The sequence below is a fragment of the Leptopilina boulardi genome, unplaced genomic scaffold (assembly GCF_019393585.1).
Source record: "Leptopilina boulardi isolate dan_hultmark-lab unplaced genomic scaffold, ZJU_Lbou_2.1 LbouV2_90, whole genome shotgun sequence".
Classification (NCBI taxonomy): domain Eukaryota; kingdom Metazoa; phylum Arthropoda; class Insecta; order Hymenoptera; family Figitidae; genus Leptopilina; species Leptopilina boulardi.
In genome coordinates, this window is record NW_026138039.1 from 845,256 (window position 1) to 865,608 (window position 20,353).

The 20,353-nt window shown below is 30.2% G+C and overlaps 1 protein-coding gene across 4 annotated transcripts in view; it reads left to right on the plus strand.

The window, feature by feature from the left end:
- The window catches only part of LOC127290862 (chloride channel CLIC-like protein 1), a 175,872-nt gene extending 175,132 nt beyond the window's left edge, over positions 1-740 (plus strand). For all 4 annotated transcript variants that reach the window (XM_051319673.1, XM_051319674.1, XM_051319675.1 and 1 more), the window contains one exon: positions 325-740. In XM_051319673.1, coding sequence (XP_051175630.1) covers positions 325-582 — 258 coding nt within the window. In that variant the 3' untranslated portion in view covers positions 583-740. The remainder of the gene's footprint in view (positions 1-324) is intronic.
- The last annotated feature ends 19,613 nt before the right edge of the window (positions 741-20,353 follow it).

Genomic DNA, 20,353 nt, shown 5'->3' on the forward strand with positions numbered 1-20,353 from the left:
GATGTAAAGGGCTGATGCTTCAGCCCTTACTAAGGGCCTTTAAATAATCTGTATTCAAAACAGTAAATTGATTGGTTTTTATATATTTTCGATATGATGGTCTGCTAACTTTTTTATGTTTAGCAGAAGATGTCGAATCGAACCTCATTTTTATTGCTACCCCTCATGGAATGATAGCAATCTATGGGGATTTATTTGGGGCTAATTCCAATTTTCCACCTGTATTCTTTAAAATGATAATTTTGTTTAAAATATTTTTATTACAAAAATAAATTTGAAGGATCTAAATGATGAATTATAATAATTTTTTATTTATTCATACAGGTACCAACGAATATCGCTATTCAAAGAACAGAATCTGTTAATATGAAAAAGGCAGACAATAAAGTTGTTAAACAACTTTTGGAGAAGAAGGATGAACAGATCCTACATTTAAATAATATTTTGCAGGAATCTCTTAAGGAAAGGGGAGACTCGGATGATATTGACAGATGCAATGAAGAAATTGTCAAATTAGAATTAAGTGATGAGAAAGAGCGTAAAGCAATAATACTTAAGGAAGAAGGAAGCGGAGATAGATGATCTTAAGATATAGTATTTAAATGAGAAGACTGCTAACTAGAAATTATAAAAAATGTATTTCTATTTATTTCTATTTTAAAAAATTAATTTTTTCTTTTTTTAATTCTTTAATAAAATACACTTCTTGCTTCTTATTAAAAGTTAAATATTATTCAAAAGTGCATTTGTTTTAAATATTAGTACTTCCATTATGAAATTATTTTTAGGTTTCTTTTAATACATTTATCTTTATCATTTACGTTCTATTTATAATGGCCAAATGGCCATAATAACTTACTAAGAAAATTATAGTAGTCAATGATTCATTTTATAGACATTAAAAAGTCGTAAGTATTTCGCTTTAAGTTATTCACAGTAATATTTTACTAATGATACACAAATGTTCATAAACTACTTTCTTCTTATAATTATAATTTAAGTATTTTTTAAAAATAATTATTGTTCTACAACTAATGAATTGCTGTCACATGACAGAATTGCTCTCTCATAGTTCTCATTTTCCAATTAACCAATTTCATTTGTAATAAATTCATTATATGTATTCCATGTACCTTATGTAAATTGTAAATAATTTATGAATGGTTAACTATTCTTAATCCGTAGTATATTTTTTTCTTAATTTAATATGATTTATTTTATTCGTAAAAAGTACATTTTACTCTATTTAATATAATTATGATTGCACCTAAGTAAAGAATTATACCCTACATTGCACATCTTTTACATTTTTTGTTCTACCACACATGTACGAAAACCATGGTTTTTCTTAGATGTTAAGGGTGAGGAAAGTTGATGTTTTCGGACAAGTCTATTTTACAGTGAAAAAACTCGTCCACGCCTTACTTCTAGAAAATAATTTATTGCAAATTTATAAAGATTAATATGATTTAACGAAAATAGAACAAAATAAATTTAATATGTTTATATTGCGAGATACTACTGTCTTGGTACAATCAAGATGTCAACTCTGGGAGATATTTTGCACATATATTGCAGGATATATTATTTACAAGAATGTGCCTGCCATTCCAAGAGTGTTGTACTAAGTGCTAAGGCAGCGGGAAGAAACATCAGGTGCACCAATATTTTTTCGTAAAGAAATGAGTTCCGATAGTGAAAATACATATGTGAATTCTACTTCATCTGAAAGCGAATCTAAAAATATTTTGTCTTCGGAATAAGTGTTAGTTGTCTATTTTAATAAATTGAAAAAAATATAAGCCAAAAACTCTCTGGTCACTCTATTCAATGTTGAAAAGTGTAATCAATGCAACATTAATAAAAAATCAACATATAAAAGTACAATATTTTATCAGTTTTTATTAAAGGTGGGGGGTATGGTTAATTCGGTGTAAAAAAAGGCACTTTTTTAATAATTTTTTTCGGTGATATAAAGAGTTTTACTTTATTAGCTTAATTTCCACATATTAATACAATATTTGAAGTATATTTTCCTAAATTCTCATTGAAAAATATTGCAAATTGAATGAGTGTCAGTAAATCTCTTCAGGTTTTTTTAATTTTTCGATTTTTCGCAGCACTTGAAACACAAAAACTCGATTTTTGCTGAAAAAATCGATCTATTTTTTACTTTTTTTTAATATTTATTAAAAAAAAAGGTCTCGTAGTTTCCTGAGGAATTTAGTCAAGAAGAACTGTGCCAAATTTCAGAACGATTGGTTCAGTAGATTTTGAGATATCGTGAACACGGACTTCAAAAATGTCATTTTGAGAAAAACGCAATTTTAAATTTTCACAATTCTTGAAATCTGACTTCAGATTCGTAATCAGCGACCCCAAAACTTATACACAAAACGACATCAGAAAACATTCAGAAATGTCCGTTAAACACAAACTAAATTCAAAATATACGAAAACACAGCCCGCGAAGCAACCGGCACTTGAATGCTCAAATGCTCATAACTTCGTCAATTTTGCTCCGATCGGCTTGAAATTTTTACACAATATTCTTGAAATATTATACATTTATTTAAAAAAATAAAACAAAATGCAAAAAAAATTAAATATCATATCCCCCCCTTAAGGAAATGTTGATAATATTGCTGTAAATTTATTTACTGTGTGGGTATTAATAATTTCTTTTTTGAAATTTTTACAATGTCATATCCTCAGAACAATACTTTGATTTCTAACCTATTTACTATTTTCAGCATTAACGTTGATTTTTAGTATTTTCTGGACATTATAGTTAGTTTAGTATCTGTACATTTGCATTATAAGTAGAATTAATAAATAAATTAATAAATAATTATCTTCTATTGTATTAAGAGGTTATATACCTTTATGTGCGTCAAAAAAGAGGAATTTTCAAAAAATTTGTTAGCCGTTATTTAAAATTTTTTTCAAACGAAGTTTATTTTATCGAAAAGTGCATATTTCGATGTACTTGTATATAAATTCTTATTAAAAAATGTTAATTGTGGAAACAATGGAAATTTCGTTAGTATAATATATTACTTCGTACGTGAACGAAGGATTTTGAAAAAAAAAATTTCCAGAAATAGCGATGACTTTTCCTCAAAAATCGTGATTTTAGGGCTTTAAAATTTAGTTTTTTCACCAAAAAAATATTAATTTTTGTTCAAATTTAAATTCCTTCGTTCACGCACTAGCTATTGTATGTATAAAGAATCCCTGAAAATTTCAGCCCTAACGGTTTAGCGGTTTTAAAAAAATCTCAGTCACCGGAACCGTAGTTCTCAAAAATCACGATTCCGAGATAATAGCCTTTAAAGTTTCAAGTGTATATACTCTTCTTTGAAAATTAGTGGATTAAAACAGCCATAACTTTGGTATTAATGTTTTGATTTTGATGAAATTTTGGAAATACATTCTGGAAAGTATGTAATCGGCCTTGGAAAATTTATTTTCACTTATTTTCAAATAAATCAAAATCCTTTGTCATAAGCTTTTAAAAAATCTTACATATTGTAGTTTTATCAATTAAGATATATTAGACAGTAAGAATTAATAAGCTTTTCTCTGTTCGCAAATAATATAAATTCTGTTTAATTATTTTTTTAAAAATGTGACATAAATCTTGGCAACATCGCAAATTTTACACAGGGTTAGTAGGATTTGTATTCAAACACATTGTGTGGCAAGTAAACCTTTCTATTTGAAATTAATTAATTAATAAAAAATTAATCTAATGTAACGAGGCATTCGTTAGAATCGATATTAGTAGTTGTTGAATCGATACACAGTTCGTTACTTTTTCTATCTGGCAGTCAGGAATATGTATCCTATGCGAAATGGTCACGGAGGGCGGCGGATAGGACCGGCAGTGTGGATCTCCAGCACTCCAATTTCTCGAGCCCTCGTGAGCGGACATAATTAGCCTAGCGACTTACGAGTTAAAATTAAGGGGCCGTACTCCATAAGGGGTTATAGATGTCCAAGACGTCGCAGAGTTGGTCCCTAGAATAAATGCAATGTAGAGATCGGAAATTTCAACCAATTTAAATTTATTTTTTTTTATTTAAAGGTAAAATAATTGACTACATATTAATAATCTTAAATTTGGAAAAAAATATTTTTTTGTTTAAATATTTAATTCACAAAATAAAAAAAATTTTCATGAACTTTTAGGGAGTGATATTTTTCATAAACAGATAAAATTTCATCTTAAAAGTTTATAAATCACTTAAGCAACAAATAAAATGAACTTTTTTTGTAATATTTCAGTAAAAAAAACATTAATGTATTTGTTATAAATAAATAAGTTAATAAATTTTTAAAAGTCGATAAATCTGCCAGAAATTAATTACTTGGGGGGTTTTTGAGGTCGCTGATTACGAATACGACATTAGTTTTTCAAAATTAAAACGGCGGATCCAAAATAACGGACTTTTTTTTAATGTTGCATAAATTCGCTTGAAACTTGTTACTCTGGGGTTTTTGAAGTCGTTGATTACGAATATGATGTTCGTTTTTCAATATTCAAAATGGCGGGTCCAAAATGGAGACCAAAATTTTATTACATTAGTCGGATTCGCATCAAATTTGGTACTTGGGGGTTCTCAGGGTCGCTGATTACGAATATTATATAAATTTTTTAAAATTCAAAATGGCGGGTCCAAAATCCTATCTCCAGCGATAGCCATTGTTTCATTTAACCTAAACAGCATCAATCCCTGTTGAAAATTCCTATGTGAGAACATATATGGGATCCCATCCAGGATCTCTTGTGAGTTCTTATGTGGGTTCCCATACAGGTTCACACATAAGATCCTGTATGAAAAGGTTCCTGGGATGAACTTGCGTGAGATCAAGCGCACGATCTTATGTCTCTGTAAAAGCAATAACACAGGATCCCATGAGGTTTCCTGTGTAGGTTCCTATATGAACAACACGATAAATAGGAACACACATGGGATCTTATCCGACATCTTGTATGAGTTCTTACATAGGTTCTCACATATAAGAAGATTAATAGCAGCTTAATAAGATTTTATATAATGCTTTTATATATATGCTATTAATCTTCTTATATGTGAGAACCTATGTAAGAACTCATACAAGATCTCGGATAAGATCCCATGTGTGTTCCTATTTATCGTGTTGTTCATATAGGAACCTACACAGGAAACCTCATGGGATCCTGTGTTATTGCTTTTACAGAGACATAAGATCGTGCACTTGATCTCACGCAAGTTCATCCCAGGAACCTTTTCATACAGGATCTTATGTGTGAACCTGTATGGGAACCCACATAAGAACTCACAAGAGATCCTGGATGGGATCCCATATGTGTTCTCACATAGGAATTATCAACAGGGATGTTATCTATTTGTTTACATATTACTGTGTGCATCAGCTTTTATTATTTATTTAGTAAAAAATATCCAAAATCATAAAAGTCCTTTGTAATTACATATTTTTAACCAAAAAAAATAATTGAGATTTTGTTGTTAATCTCTTTAGCATCTACATTGAAAAAATTTTGGTACAGCAGCTATCTCAAACGAAAAATTTCTTTATTCAGTTAGATTCACTCATATAAAATCTCATGGTAAATATTAAGTGTGAAGTTAATTGAATATTAAAATTTTTCGTTTGGGGCAACTGTTGCACCAAAATTTTTTCAGTGTATGTTTTACATTGAAGGGTTATACCACCTCACGTATCAAAATGAAGCTATTTCCTATAATTTTTTTATCTCTATGGAATAAACTGATCTAAATTTTTTGAGCTTAATATAACATACATAAACTGTAGAAAAATAATTTCTTTAGTTATTAGAACAAATTTATGAATTTACTTTCACACCATTAAAGTATCATGGAAAAAATACGTGTTGATAATTATTGATAAAAGAATAATCAAAAATACAAAACCCAAAGTCATTTAGGTTCAATAAACATTGGCTATCGCCTGAGATAGGATTTTGGACCCGCCATTTTGAATTTTAAAAAATTTATATAATATTCGTAATCAGCGACCCTGAGAACCCCCAAGTACCAAATTTGATGCGAATCCGACTAATTTACTAAAATTTTGGTCGCCATTTTGGACCCGCCATTTTGAATATTGAAAAACGAACATCATATTCGTAATCAACGACTTCAAAAACCCCAGAGTAACAAGTTTCAAGCGAATTAAAACAAATTTAAAAAAATAGTCCGCCATTTTCGATAGCTATTTTGAATTTTGAAAAACTAATGTCATATTCATAATCAGCGACCTCGAAATTCCCCAAGTAATTAATTTCAGACAGATTTATCAACTGTTAAAAATTTATTAACTTATTTGTTTATAACAAATATATTATTGTTTTTTTACTATAATATTACAAAAAAAGTTTATTTTATTTGTTGCTTAAGTGATTTATGAACTTTTAAAATAAAATTTTATCTGATTATGGAAAATATCACTCTCTAAAAGTTCATGAAAATTATTTTTTATTTTGTTAAATAAATATTTAAGCAACAAATTTTTTTTTTTAAATTTAAGATAATTAATATGTAGTCGATTACTTTACCTTTAATTTAAAAAAAATTAATTTTAGTTGGTTAAAATTTGCGATTTCTACATTAAATTTATTGTAGGGGCCAACTCTGCCACGTCTTGGACATCTATAACCCCTTCTGGATTGCGGCCCCTCAATTGTTATTGTATCTTTTACTAAATTAGAAAACAGTATATATATATATATATATATATATATATATATATATATATATATATAGAGTAATTCCCATGTCGGATATTTCTTTCTATCTGAAGCAGCGCCAGGCTGGAGAGTTTTTTTCTGAGCATCGCCAAGTTATGTGTATTGGCGAAAAAATGAAAAAATATATATTTGTGATAGTGCTATTTATTGGAGGGATATATCATTTTTGTTTTACGAGGTTATATTTGTTGGATTTTTGTATTTGTGTGGCTGTTGTGTATTATCGAAATATACATCAGGAAATTGGATTTCCAAGCGTGAATTTATTATTTGTGGCGTATATATGATGGTATAATTCGTGAAAAATCTTTTTCTAGACAGTTGCTATTTCAATTTCAATTTTGTGGCACCATTTTTGTGTCCAGATTAAAAAAATTTTTTAATTCAACAATAAGTATGGAGTCCGACGATTAGAAAAGAGTATATATATAGAGTATATATATATATAGAGTAATTCCCATGTTGGATATTTCTTTCTATCTGAAGCAGCGCCAGGTTGGAGAGTTTTTTTCTGAGCATCGCCAAGTTATGTGTATTGGCGAATTGAGATTGTGTAATTGTCTGTGTTTCGAATTGGGGACTGGAGCACAAACCTTTTTCACCCACAGCAAAACACGGCGCTAGATTGGTGGAATATGGGTGCCCAGACTGGCAACAATGGAAGTGGTCGCAATCCAGAAGTGGACAATACAGAGGCTCCACCTATCAATGATTTAACTCAAAAAGGGCCAGGTGCTAGTCCTAAAACTGGGAAAAATCAGTCAAATTAACGTGAAAAGAGTTTCGACGAAACAATGGAGGGGATGGCAAAAATAGTACAGGAGATGAGGCGAGTGTTAGATGCCACAGAATATAAGGAGTGGGGACGACGTGCTCAAGGTGAGTCCACACCAAAGAAAAAGACTAAAGGCACTGTGTTTAAAAATTGCCCTAATTGCGCCCCACTGCGTGCTTTGTGGGGAAACGAACTAGGGGAGACAGACAAACCCTCTTCCAACCCTAGTCTCAGTTACCACGAGTGAAGAGGTTTCTTTTTAGAGTGCAAGAGAAGGTGTACTCTGACAAGAGTGGCGAGGACTCACTCAAGAATCAACAGTAACGGAGAGTCGAAGAGAGGAGTGGTGAGTGTTCACCTAAAGTGAAGTCTGCGAGGTATATATTTAACAAGCAGAGGACTCACTCAAGGCTCAACGAAGAAAGAAGGGTAAGTTCACACAGTGAAATGGCTGTGAGTCATACCTAAAACATACATACATAAAAAGTCCCTGGCGAGTAAGGGGAACTCACTTAGGGCTCATGAGAAAGTTGTGAATAAAAAAGGGTGAGTGTTCACACAGTGAAACGTCTGCGTGGCGGACAAGAAATCCAAACGACTTTAGTGAGGGACAGTAGGACGGACTGTCACGGTGTTAGTGGGACACCAAGTCTTACTGGGACTAGGACAAAATCTATATTAATAAAATTAGACTTTTGTCTGTACATTGCTTAGAACTTAAAAATTCATGTATAATTCTTCGTTTCAAGTCATAAGGATTCTAAAAATAGCATTAAAAAAATTCTGTCTGTCTGCACAATATTTTGTTCGCCAATCACGTATAAACGGCTAGACCGATTTAAGTGAAACTTGGCAGTCTTTTAGGTATTAGACTAACTTAAAGTCTTAGCCATACCCCATTAAAAAATATTAACCTGAACAGAAGTTATGGCACTTTTTGTAAAAATCGAAATTTTAAAATTTTTTATTTTTTCGCCTATTTTTACTAGACTTTTTTTTAGAAGTTTTTTGAAGTTAATTAATCGCATTTTTACCTTAAAATTGAGAATATAACTGATAGATTTAAAATTGTAAAGAAAAATTCCAAAAATCAAATTTTTTAAATTTAATTTCTGCTATATTTTACTAAACCTTTTTTAGCTATGTTTTTGAGTCCAATTAATCAAATTTTAACTTTAGAATTAAAAAATATGACAAATATTTCAATTTCAGGCTTAGGGTTATTCTAATTCAAGAGAATTCCCTTTGGACTGACGAACGAGCATTTGGTCCAGAATTTGAACCAGTGGTTTTTGGGTACCTGGATGATATCATCATCGTGACGAACGATTACGCCAGTAGAGCATTAATATCGGCGGAACGGAATTATAACATTACCGAAAGGAAACGTTTGGCCCTATAGTGTCAATTCGGAAATTTAGGTCTTATGTGGAGGGTTTTAAATTCAAGGCCATAACGGATCACAGCGCGTTGAAGTAGCTGAGAAATCTGAAGGATCCCTTAAGATGTCTGGCAAGCTGGGCATTGAAGATGCAGCAGTGGGATTTCGACATCGTACATCCTAAGGGTGCGAATCACCATGTACCAAACACATTGTTTCTCATGTTCGAGAATGAAGAGGTCGAGATTGCGGCCTTCAAGATAATCACAGATCCGTGGTACTTGATGCGGAAAGAAATGTTATTGAAATTTCCGAAGAGGTTTCCTGTTTGGTTGGTGGAAAACAAGAGGTTATATCGCCATCGGAATGATTTATTATTGCTTGCGATAACTGGCGATGAAGTTGGGTGGAAATTAGTGGTTGCACTTGAGTGTAGGGCAGAAGTGCTGAAAAATGAACATTCTGAAATTTCCGCTGGACACTTGTGCATTAAAAACACGTATCAGCGTGTAGCTAATAAATATTATTGGCCTGGAGTGTGACATGGTGTTCAAACGTTTGTCAGAGAATGTCCCGAGTATCAAGGGTTCAAAGTTTCACAAGAAGGACCTCAAGGTCTTATGGGTCAGAGGATCGTGGAACGACCATGGACCGTACACGGAGAAAATCTGAAATCACTGAGTATTTTTTCTCACAGCACTGGCTACTGTGTAAACCAAAAAATTAAATTCCAGAGTTCTGATAGTTCTCCACACAGCACTGAATGCTCTGCAGAAAATAATCACAACTTTTTTTGACAGTAATCAGAGTTTTGTTTCATATTAGTTGACAACAGATTATTCAGAACTACGAATGTAGCAATAAATTCTTTGCTCAAAGTTGTGACTACTGTTCTCACAGCTCTGAGTACTGTGTAGAATTATTTTTTAGGATTAAAGAAATGAAAGAACATTAAACCTTTAATAAAAAATAGACAACAATTTTTTAACAAGCGTTCAAGACAATTTTAATCAATTTTAGATGTTTTCTAATATTTTTATGAAAAACAGATTATTTGACTAAGATTATTTATATTTTTTTTACTTCAAGAGATAAATATTTAAAATAATAATGTTGAAACTTATTATTTTTTAATCATAATTATCTATAAATTTAGATTAGGTTGTAATTTGATATTAGCTAAGAAATCTTAAAATCTCAAAACTTGTGAAATACAAATAAATATTTAAAATTTACCTATAGTAATTTATTTTAAAAATAATTATTTATTATTTCATTATAATATAATAACTTCATTTGCTATATAACTAAAAAAAAATTTAAAACCGATAGTTTTTAAAAAGACTTTTTAAATTCTTCATTTCTTTATTTCTGTTATTCATTAACTGGTTATAATAATGCCAATTAAAATTAATAATTGACAAGAAAAAATAACCATGGCTATCTTCCTCTTAATTGACGTTAAACGTTCCTTTGTTTTCTAAATTCTAAAAAATAATTCTACACAGTACTCAGAGCTGTGAGAACAGCACTCACGACTTCGAGCAAAAAATTTATTGCTACATTCGTAGCTCTGAATAATCTGTTGTCAACTAATATAAAACAAAACTCTGATTACTGTCAAAAAAAGTTGTGATTATTTTCTGCAGAGCATTCAGTGCTGTGTGGAGAACTTTCAGAACTCTGGAATTTAATTTTTTGGTTTACGCAGTAGCCAGTGCTGTGAGAAAAAATACTCAGTGCTTTCAGATTTTCTCCGTGTAGTGGCGGCAGCTTGCATGGAAAATCAACACTCGAAGAGTATGGGGTGCGTCATTTAACTACACCACCATATTACCCTCAGGCCAACCCCGTGGAACGGAGCAATCGTACGCTGAAAACAATGATTGCTACCTTTTTAGGGTCTGACCACCGTGATTGGGACAAGCATGTTCACGAGTTTCGTCATGCAGTCAACACGGCAGTCCAAGCGACTACAAAGGTATTACCGGCGTTTCTCAATTTTTATAGGCAACCTAACCCGGTTAAAGAGTTTACGACGGAAGGTTGAGGAGAAACTATTAGTGCAGCGGATTGATACTGAAGTTTGGTCTGACAGAATGCGGAGATTGGACGCATTACGGGATTTGGTGGCTCGTTTTATAGACGAGAAAAGGAAAAAACAGGCAAAGTACTATAATCCGAACAAACGCGAGGCGACATTTAGTATAGACGATCGAGTACTTTGGCAAACGCATAAATTATCGAACGCGAATCAGCGGTTCTCAGCCAAGTTGGCTCCGAAGTTCGAAGGTCCGTTCGAAATAATTAAACAATTGTCTCCCTCGGTATATGAATTCAAATCGGAAAATAAGCGGCAAATGGCCAAAGTGCATGTCTCGGATTTAAAACAATATATACCTCCTCGTTAATATAGTCAATTAATGGTAAAGAGTGGTTCTTAATATATTTCTAGTTTCAGATTGGATGTCAAAGCGCCGAATCAGTTTATCGGCTAAATCATCGCCAGAGAGAAAGATGTGGAGAGGTGGTTGTAGTTCTCGTCGTGGATGGGACGGCCAGCACCTCGTGACGAGGAAATCGTTGCCGGAGTTTTAACCTCCAGCGGGTAAACAGCGGCTGGACAGGATGGAAATCTTGTTCCCGAAAGTTTACCAGGAGCGATGCATTGTTCCCGTGTAGCTGGAGGTAGCGGCTAAAATAACCGACGATGTTGATGAATCAGAGGCCCGGTTGTGCAGTGACAAGAGAGGAGGCTGCGTTAGTCGGAGAGGTCGAAAGTGCAAGTGAAGAAATTTTGGTAGAGGTGTTTCCAGTAGAGGTTTCCAAGCGTCCACGAGTCAAAGTGTTGTACCTCGTCAGAGGCGTGACTTGGTCAATTTGGAACGTTTTCCCAGTGAGAGTGAGGAATGCTGGGAGAGAGGTTTAACGATGTCTTCCCATGAGCGAAGGGTGGCTTCGGTGGAGCAGACACCGAAGAGGAGTGTGGAGCGTCGTCGATTTCGGCAGGAATTCCAAATTGAATACCGGGGTCGCCATCCACATAAGTCAGAAAACTATGTGAGCAGAGTGGTGAAGCCCACAGTGAAGACAAAGGTTTGGACCCAATTTTAACGGATCCAGGGATGGATCCCAACAATCCTGTTTTAATTTGATTGCCCAAAAGAATATACTACATTCTGTAAAAATTGTGGGAGAAAAGGAGAAACATTAGGCACCTGTCCACGTTGCTCACGCGTCCATGCGGAGTTTCTAAAGTAGTGAGATGGAATCACGGTCCAAAAACCCAATCAGCGGTTGGTGGAGCGGAAGGATCCCCCACCAGAGAACCGTCGTTGTTCGCCGCTTCTTGCTCAGCGTGAGCGGCCACCACAGAAGGAGGAGAGAGTCGAGTCTGAGGCTCATAATGTAGCGGCTTTAAAACCGATTTTTCAAAATTATTGTACGATTTTTTAAAAAAAAGTTATGACATTTTAAAATTAACAGTTTCAGTTACGCCAATAGACGTTATACCCAACGAATCTTTAGACAGTTCTTGGGAAAAATATTTTCTAAAAAATCTTGTTTCTATCTTATTGGCTTGAAATTTGTTACTCGGGGGTTTTCGGGGTCGCTGATTACGAATCTGAAGTCGGATTTTAAAAATTCAAAATGTTGGTTCAAATATGGCGAACAAATTTTACAAAAAATGATCTAATTTGCTTGAAACTCGTTAGTCGGGGGATTTCGGGGTCGCTGATTACGAATGTGAAATCGGATTTTAAAAATTCAAAATAGCGGATCCAATATGGCCTGCCTTAACTGGTTTGAAAACCTCAGAGAAACGAATTTTTATTGAAATTCTTTCAAAAATGTAGGCCATTTTGGATCGCACATTTTGAATAATTAAAACTGACAATAGATTTTGTATAAGTGACCACAAAAACCCTTGAGTTACAATTTTCAAGGTATTCCGACAATTTCTAATAAAATACGTCCGCCATATTGGATCCGCCATTTTGAGTTTTGAAAATTTGACTTCATATTCGCAAGCAGCGACCCCCAAAACCCCCGAGTAACAAATTTCAAGCGAATACAATGAATTTTTAATTTTTTCTGACATATTGGATCTGCCATTTTGAATTTTTAAAATCCGATTTCACATTCGTAATCAGCGACCCCGAAATCCCCCGAGTAACGAGTTTCAAGCAAATTAGATCATTTTTTGTAAAATTCGTCCGCCTTATTGGATCCGCCATTTTCAATTTTTAAAATCCCCCTTCAGATTCGCAAGCAGCGACCCCCAAAACCCCCGAGTAACAAATTTCAAGCGAATACAATGAATTTTTAATTTTTTCTGCCATACTTGATCTGCCATTTTAAATTTTTAAAATCCGACTTCAGATTCGTAATCAGCGACCCCAAAAACCCCAAAGTAACAAATTTCAAGCCAATAATATAGAAACAAGATTTTTTAGAAAATATTTTTCCCAAGAACTGTCTAAAGATTCGTTGGGTATGGTAACTATCCAATTCTCCGATTTTTTTTCTCTGAAAACAAAAGGGAGTCGGATTTTAGTGCTGAGAACATAAAGGTGATGAGAAGTGAACACGCAACGAGGAAAATGTGTTGTTTGTAAAATAAATCCAGTAGATGTCAGGAGAATGAACTTTTGGGGTTATTTCAGAATTAAAGATCCTCCTTGGGTGTTTTCGGCATTCACTCAGAGTTAACTCTAGAGTTAATAGTGGTGCTCATTGATATTATCTTTGAAAATTTATTTACCCAAATAAAATAATTGATTTTCTATTTTCATCACCCTGAGTTTGAAGATAGTTGTCCTTGTTTGCTTACTTTTTTTTTAATTTATACGTATTTTTTGTTTTTCATTTAAAAATGGAACATATTTTTGCTACCCATAAACGTGTTATTTTTTTAAAGTTTATAATTTTCAAATTTTTCATTATTTCCCTAACTTTAATTAATCTGAATTGTTTAAGAAACTAGATTATTTATTTTAATTAAAGTTGCTTTTTATAAATAAAAAGTTAAAATAATTTTTAATAAAAAATAAATTATTATGTTTCAATTTACACTTTTCAAACAAACAATCCGTTCACAAATTTTGTCGGCCATTAAAGGTTAGGACTGACCCTTTTTATTTACTCTCACAAGAAAACAGAGTTAACTCTGGGTCATCTAGTAATAAATTTTTGGGGACTTTTATGAAATCTAGAAACAAAAAATTTTATTTTAACATTACATTACTAGAATAAAAGGCCCGTTTCACATATTGTTACAATTGCAAACCCTGCGCCAATCAAAATAAATCATCTATGCCAAATTGCCAATCAACAACGTTCACAACCAACAGACGAACTGAAAATCAAAATTTACATTTGAGCACCACTGCTAACTCTAGAGTTAACTCTGAGTGAATGCCGAAAACACCCATTAATTACGTAAGGCTCTTAGGGGGAGGGGGGGTCCAGCAATTCTTACATTCAATAGAAAAAATGGCGCTAATGCATGTAAAAAATCTTACGTGGGGGGAGGGGGGGGTCAAAATAGCCAAAATCATCCTTACGTAATTAATAAACGACCCCTATGTCTAAATGCTGATATTTTCAATTGATGTGGAAAATATACTCTGACTTCTTCTTATAATTGAGCGGCTGAATCATAGAAGAGCACTTTATTTCACATCTTTTTGTCTTAATAAATAATTTACCATCTATTATTGTTTTCGAACTATAAAGGAATAACTGTTTTTTTTAAATGACATTTTAATGGTGTTTTTCAGTTTAACTCGCGATTACTCAGTCAGTTTTACGAATTTCTTAACTTAACAAAAACGAAAATACGCGTAATTATATCCTACGAGTGACTAAAAAATAAAATTGTCATTTTAAACAATAAATCACAAAGTTATTTATTTTTTATTGAGACAATGCAAAATTCGTGAACTGTAATTTTCACTATGCAAGGAAGTCGCGCATATTTTGAGCAACAAAAATGTTCCAGTGAGAAAGTTGTTCATTATAGTCTAAAAAAGTTTTTCCAAGAAGTTATAGTCCAATTTAACAATTAGTTAACAAATGATGAGTGTTAAAAGTCATCTATGGCTGAACGTTAATAGCGTGTGTGGTTCTTCCTTAAAAATAATTTTATGATTTTGTAGATGAAATTCAAGGTCAACTTTTAATAAGCATATAATATCTGGAATATATTGTGTGCAATATTTTGATTTTTTTTTGCCTAATTCAAAAAAAGTTTGAATATGAAATGAGGAATGATTGGTTTATGTGAGCTCACTCTTCATTCAGATTTATGATCAATAAGACTAGAAAACTTTGTGAAACAAAAATTACGAATTGGATATTTTCTATTATTTCAAGTAAGGTTTTTAATATATTTATTACAATTCAATCATAATTTAAAATTTCTTTTTTATGACATGTTATTTTTTTCTAATATTAAATTTGGAGGATCTTACGCGTCGAAATATCAAGGTTTTTTAATCAATTTATTGATACTTTAAGTATTTTATTTCTGGTTTATTTTTGGTAAAAAAAAATAAATTCTTAAATTTAAAGGAATAATTTTTTTTTAATACACGATTTCTAAATTTAAAAGATCTACTGAAGAATATTAATATTTTGAATCAAAATGTGAAAATAATTCAACAAATCTAATTTTCAATATATATATATCCAATATTACCAACCAGATAATGTATATTTAAATGCGTCATTTAAACAATGATAAAAAACATAAGAGGGCAAATGACATATATATAAGAAATATTGTATTTAAAGAAATTTTAGATTCGTATACTTAACTGTCTTCATGATGAAATGTTATAAATAATCTAACATACTGTATCATGTCCACTGTAAAAATGTAATGAATTTACAAAAATTACTATCATAAAAGGCAGCGCTGAACAATATCGGCTGCGCCAAATTAATAATTATTTAACAATTATTAAATGTGGTAAAAAAATCTCACGGGCTATAAAATACCAGCTGCACATTTATTATAAAAATTACTGAATTAAATATTGTAAAAGACAGCGCTGAATAATATCAGCTGCGCCTAATTAAAAAGTATTAAACAATTATAAAAGTTTGTAAACAATTCTCATGAGCTGTAAAATGCTAGCTGCATACTTATAAAAATTACTGAATTAAATATTATGAAAGACAGCGCTGAATAATATCGGCTGCGCCTTTTTAAGAACTATTAAAACTTCTTAATCATTATCTGCTGTGCTGCATAGTGTCGGCTGCACACTCACAATAAATAATTCTGTAATAAGTATAATAAAAAACTGCGCTGTATAATAACGGCTGAGTCTGATAAAAAATTAATAAAAATTTTCTAAAAGATATAGGATACGATGAATAATATTGGCTGCATAGGAACCATGTAACGCACTAAAAAAATAACATAAAAGGCAGCGCTGTATAACATCGGTTGCGTCTTTTTAAAAAATAAAACAATTAATAATTAGTAAACAACGTTATTAGAACAAATAATGAAATGATATATGATAAATTATTTATATTATTTACGTAATATTATTTATATTTTATTCTCCATTACCTAACCTATATACGCAATAATAGAAGACATCAAAGTGGTTTCTTATGTATATTTATTTAAGGATCAATTTCAAGAGTACCAAAAATGTTTAAAATATTTTTAATTAAAAAAAAGAAAGTTATCATAAAAATCTAATATAATAAAATTAAAATCATTTGAAATGAAAAAACCCCTAACATGAAATGCAAAGTTCAAAATCATATGTATATATATATATATATATATACATGTATTCATATGTGTAAGTATACATGTGTATGTACTTTGTGTATATGTGTAAGTAAATGTGAAATTGTTAATAATAATATATAACATAAGCATAAGTAATAGTTGGTTTTATTTAAAAATAAAAAAATTTTCCTGAATGGTGTCGGTCGGTTGGTCGGACTTTGTTTTAATATAATAAAGGATTTTAATATAATAAAGGATAATAAAGGATTATTTTATATCAATGTCATATGTATATATATATATATATATATACATGTATTCATATGTGTAAGTATACATGTGTATCTACTTTGTGTATATGTGTAAGTAAATGTGAAATTGTTAATAATAATATATAACATAAGCATAAGTAATAGTTCGTTTTATTTAAAAATAAAAAAATTTTCTTGAATGGTGTCGGTTGGTCGGTCGGTCGGTCGGTTGGTCGGACTTTGTTGTAATATAATAAAGGATTTTAATATAATAAAGGATAATAAAGGATTATTTTATATCAATGTCATATGTATATATATACATATATATATATACATGTATTCATATGTGAGAGTATACATGTGTATGTACTTTGTGTATATGTGTAAGTAAATGTGAAATTGTTAATAATAATATATAACATAAGCTTAAGTAATAGTTCGTTTTATTTAAAAATAAAAAAATTTTCCTGAATGGTGTCAGTCGGTCGGTCGGTCGGTTGGTCGGACTTTGTTGTAATATAATAAAGGATTTTAATATAATAAAGGATAATAAAGGATTATTTTATATCAATGTCATATGTATATATATATATATATACATGTATTCATATGTGTAAGTATACATGTGTATGTACTTTGTGTATATGTGTAAGTAAATGTGAAATTGTTAATAATAATATATAACATAAGCATAAGTAATAGTTGGTTTTATTTAAAAATAAAAAAATTTTCCTGAATGGTGTCGGTCGGTCGGTCGGTCGGTCGGTTGGTCGGACTTTGTTTTAATATAATAAAGGATTTTAATATAATAAAGGATAATAAAGGATTATTTTATATCAATGTCATATGTATATATATATATATATATATATATATATATATATACATGTATTCATATGTGTAAGTATACATGTGTATCTACTTTGTGTATATGTGTAAGTAAATGTGAAATTGTTAATAATAATATATAACATAAGCATAAGTAATAGTTCGTTTTATTTAAAAATAAAAAAATTTTCCTGAATGGTCTCGGTCGGTCGGTCGGTCGGTTGGTCGGACTTTGTTGTAATATAATAAAGGATTTTAATATAATAAAGGATAATAAAGGATTATTTTATATCAATGTCATATGTATATATATATATATATATACATGTATTCATATGTGTAAGTATACATGTGTATGTACTTTGTGTATATGTGTAAGTAAATGTGAAATTGTTAATAATAATATATAACATAAGCATAAGTAATAGTTCGTTTTATTTAAAAATAAAAAAATTTTCCTGAATGGTGTCGGTCGGTCGGTCGGTCGGTTGGTCGGACTTTGTTTTAATATAATAAAGGATTTTAATATAATAAAGGATTATTTTATATCAATGTCATATATATATATATATATATATATATATATATATATATATATATATATATATATATATATATATATATATATATACATGTATTAATATGTGTGAGTATACATGTGTATTTACTTTGTGTATATGTGTAAGTAAATGTGAAATTGTTAATAATAATATATAACATAAGCATAAGTAATAGTTGGTTTTATTTAAAAATAAAAAAATTTTCCTGAATGGTGTCGGTCGGTTGGTCGGACTTTGTTTTAATATAATAAAGGATTTTAATATAATAAAGGATAATAAAGGATTATTTTATATCAATGTCATATGTATATATATATATATATATATACATGTATTCATATGTGTAAGTATACATGTGTATCTACTTTGTGTATATGTGTAAGTAAATGTAAAATTGTTAATAATAATATATAACATAAGCATAAGTAATAGTTGGTTTTATTTAAAAATAAAAAAATTTTCCTGAATGGTGTCGGTCGGTTGGTCCGACTTTGTTTTAATATAATAAAGGATTTTAATATAATAAAGGATAATAAAGGATTATTTTATATCAATGTCATATGTATATACATATATATATATATATATATACATGTATTCATATGTGTAAGTATACATGTGTATGTACTTTGTGTATATGTGTAAGTAAATGTGAAATTGTTAATAATAATATATAACATAAGCATAAGTAATAGTTGGTTTTATTTAAAAATAAAAAAATTTTCCTGAATGGTGTCGGTCGGTCGGTCGGTCGGTTGGTCGGACTTTGTTTTAATATAATAAAGGATTTTAAAATAATAAAGGATAATAAAGGATTATTGTATATCAATGTCATATGTATATATATATATATATATACATGTATTCATATGTGTAAGTATACATGTGTATCTACTTTGTGTATATCTGTAAGTAAATGTGAAATTGTTAATAATAATACATAACATAAGCATAAGTAATAGTTGGTTTTATTTAAAAATAAAAAAATTTTCCTGAATGGTGTCGGTCGGTCGGTCGGTTGGTCCGACTTTGTTTTAATATAATAAAGGATTTTAATATAATAAAGGATAATAAAGGATTATTTTATATCAGTGTCATATATATATATATATATATATACATATGACATTGATATAAAATAATCCTTTATTATCCTTTATAATATTAAAATCCTTTATTATATTAAAACAAAGTCCGACCAACCGACCGACCGACCGACACCATTCAGGAAAATTTTTTTACATTTAAATAAAACCAACTATTACTTATGCTTATGTTTTATATTATTATTAACAATTTCACATTTACTTACACATATACACAAAGTACATACACATGTATACTTACACATATGAATACATGTATATATATATATATATATACATATGACATTGATATAAAATAATCCTTTATTATACTTTATTATATTAAAATCCTTTATTATATTAAAACAAAGTCCGACCAACCGACCGACCGACCGACCGACACCATTCAGGAAAATTTTTTTATTTTTAAATAAAACCAACTATTACTTATGCTTATGTTATATATTATTATTAACAATTTCACATTTACTTACACATTTACACAAAGTACATACACATGTATACTTACACATATGAATACATGTATATATATATATATATATATATATATATATATATATATATACATATGACATTGATATAAAATAATCCTTTATTATCCTTTATTATATTAAAATCCTTTATTGTATTAAAACAAAGTCCGACCAACCGACCGACCGACCGAAAGACACCATTCAGGAAAATTTTTTTATTTTTAAATAAAACCAACTATTACTTATGCTTATGTTATATATTATTATTAACAATTTCACATTTACTTACACATATACACAAAGTACATACACATGTATACTTACACATATGAATACATGTATATATATATATATATATATATATATATATATATATATATATATATGACATTGATATAAAATAATCCTTTATTATCCTTTATTATATTAAAACAAAGTC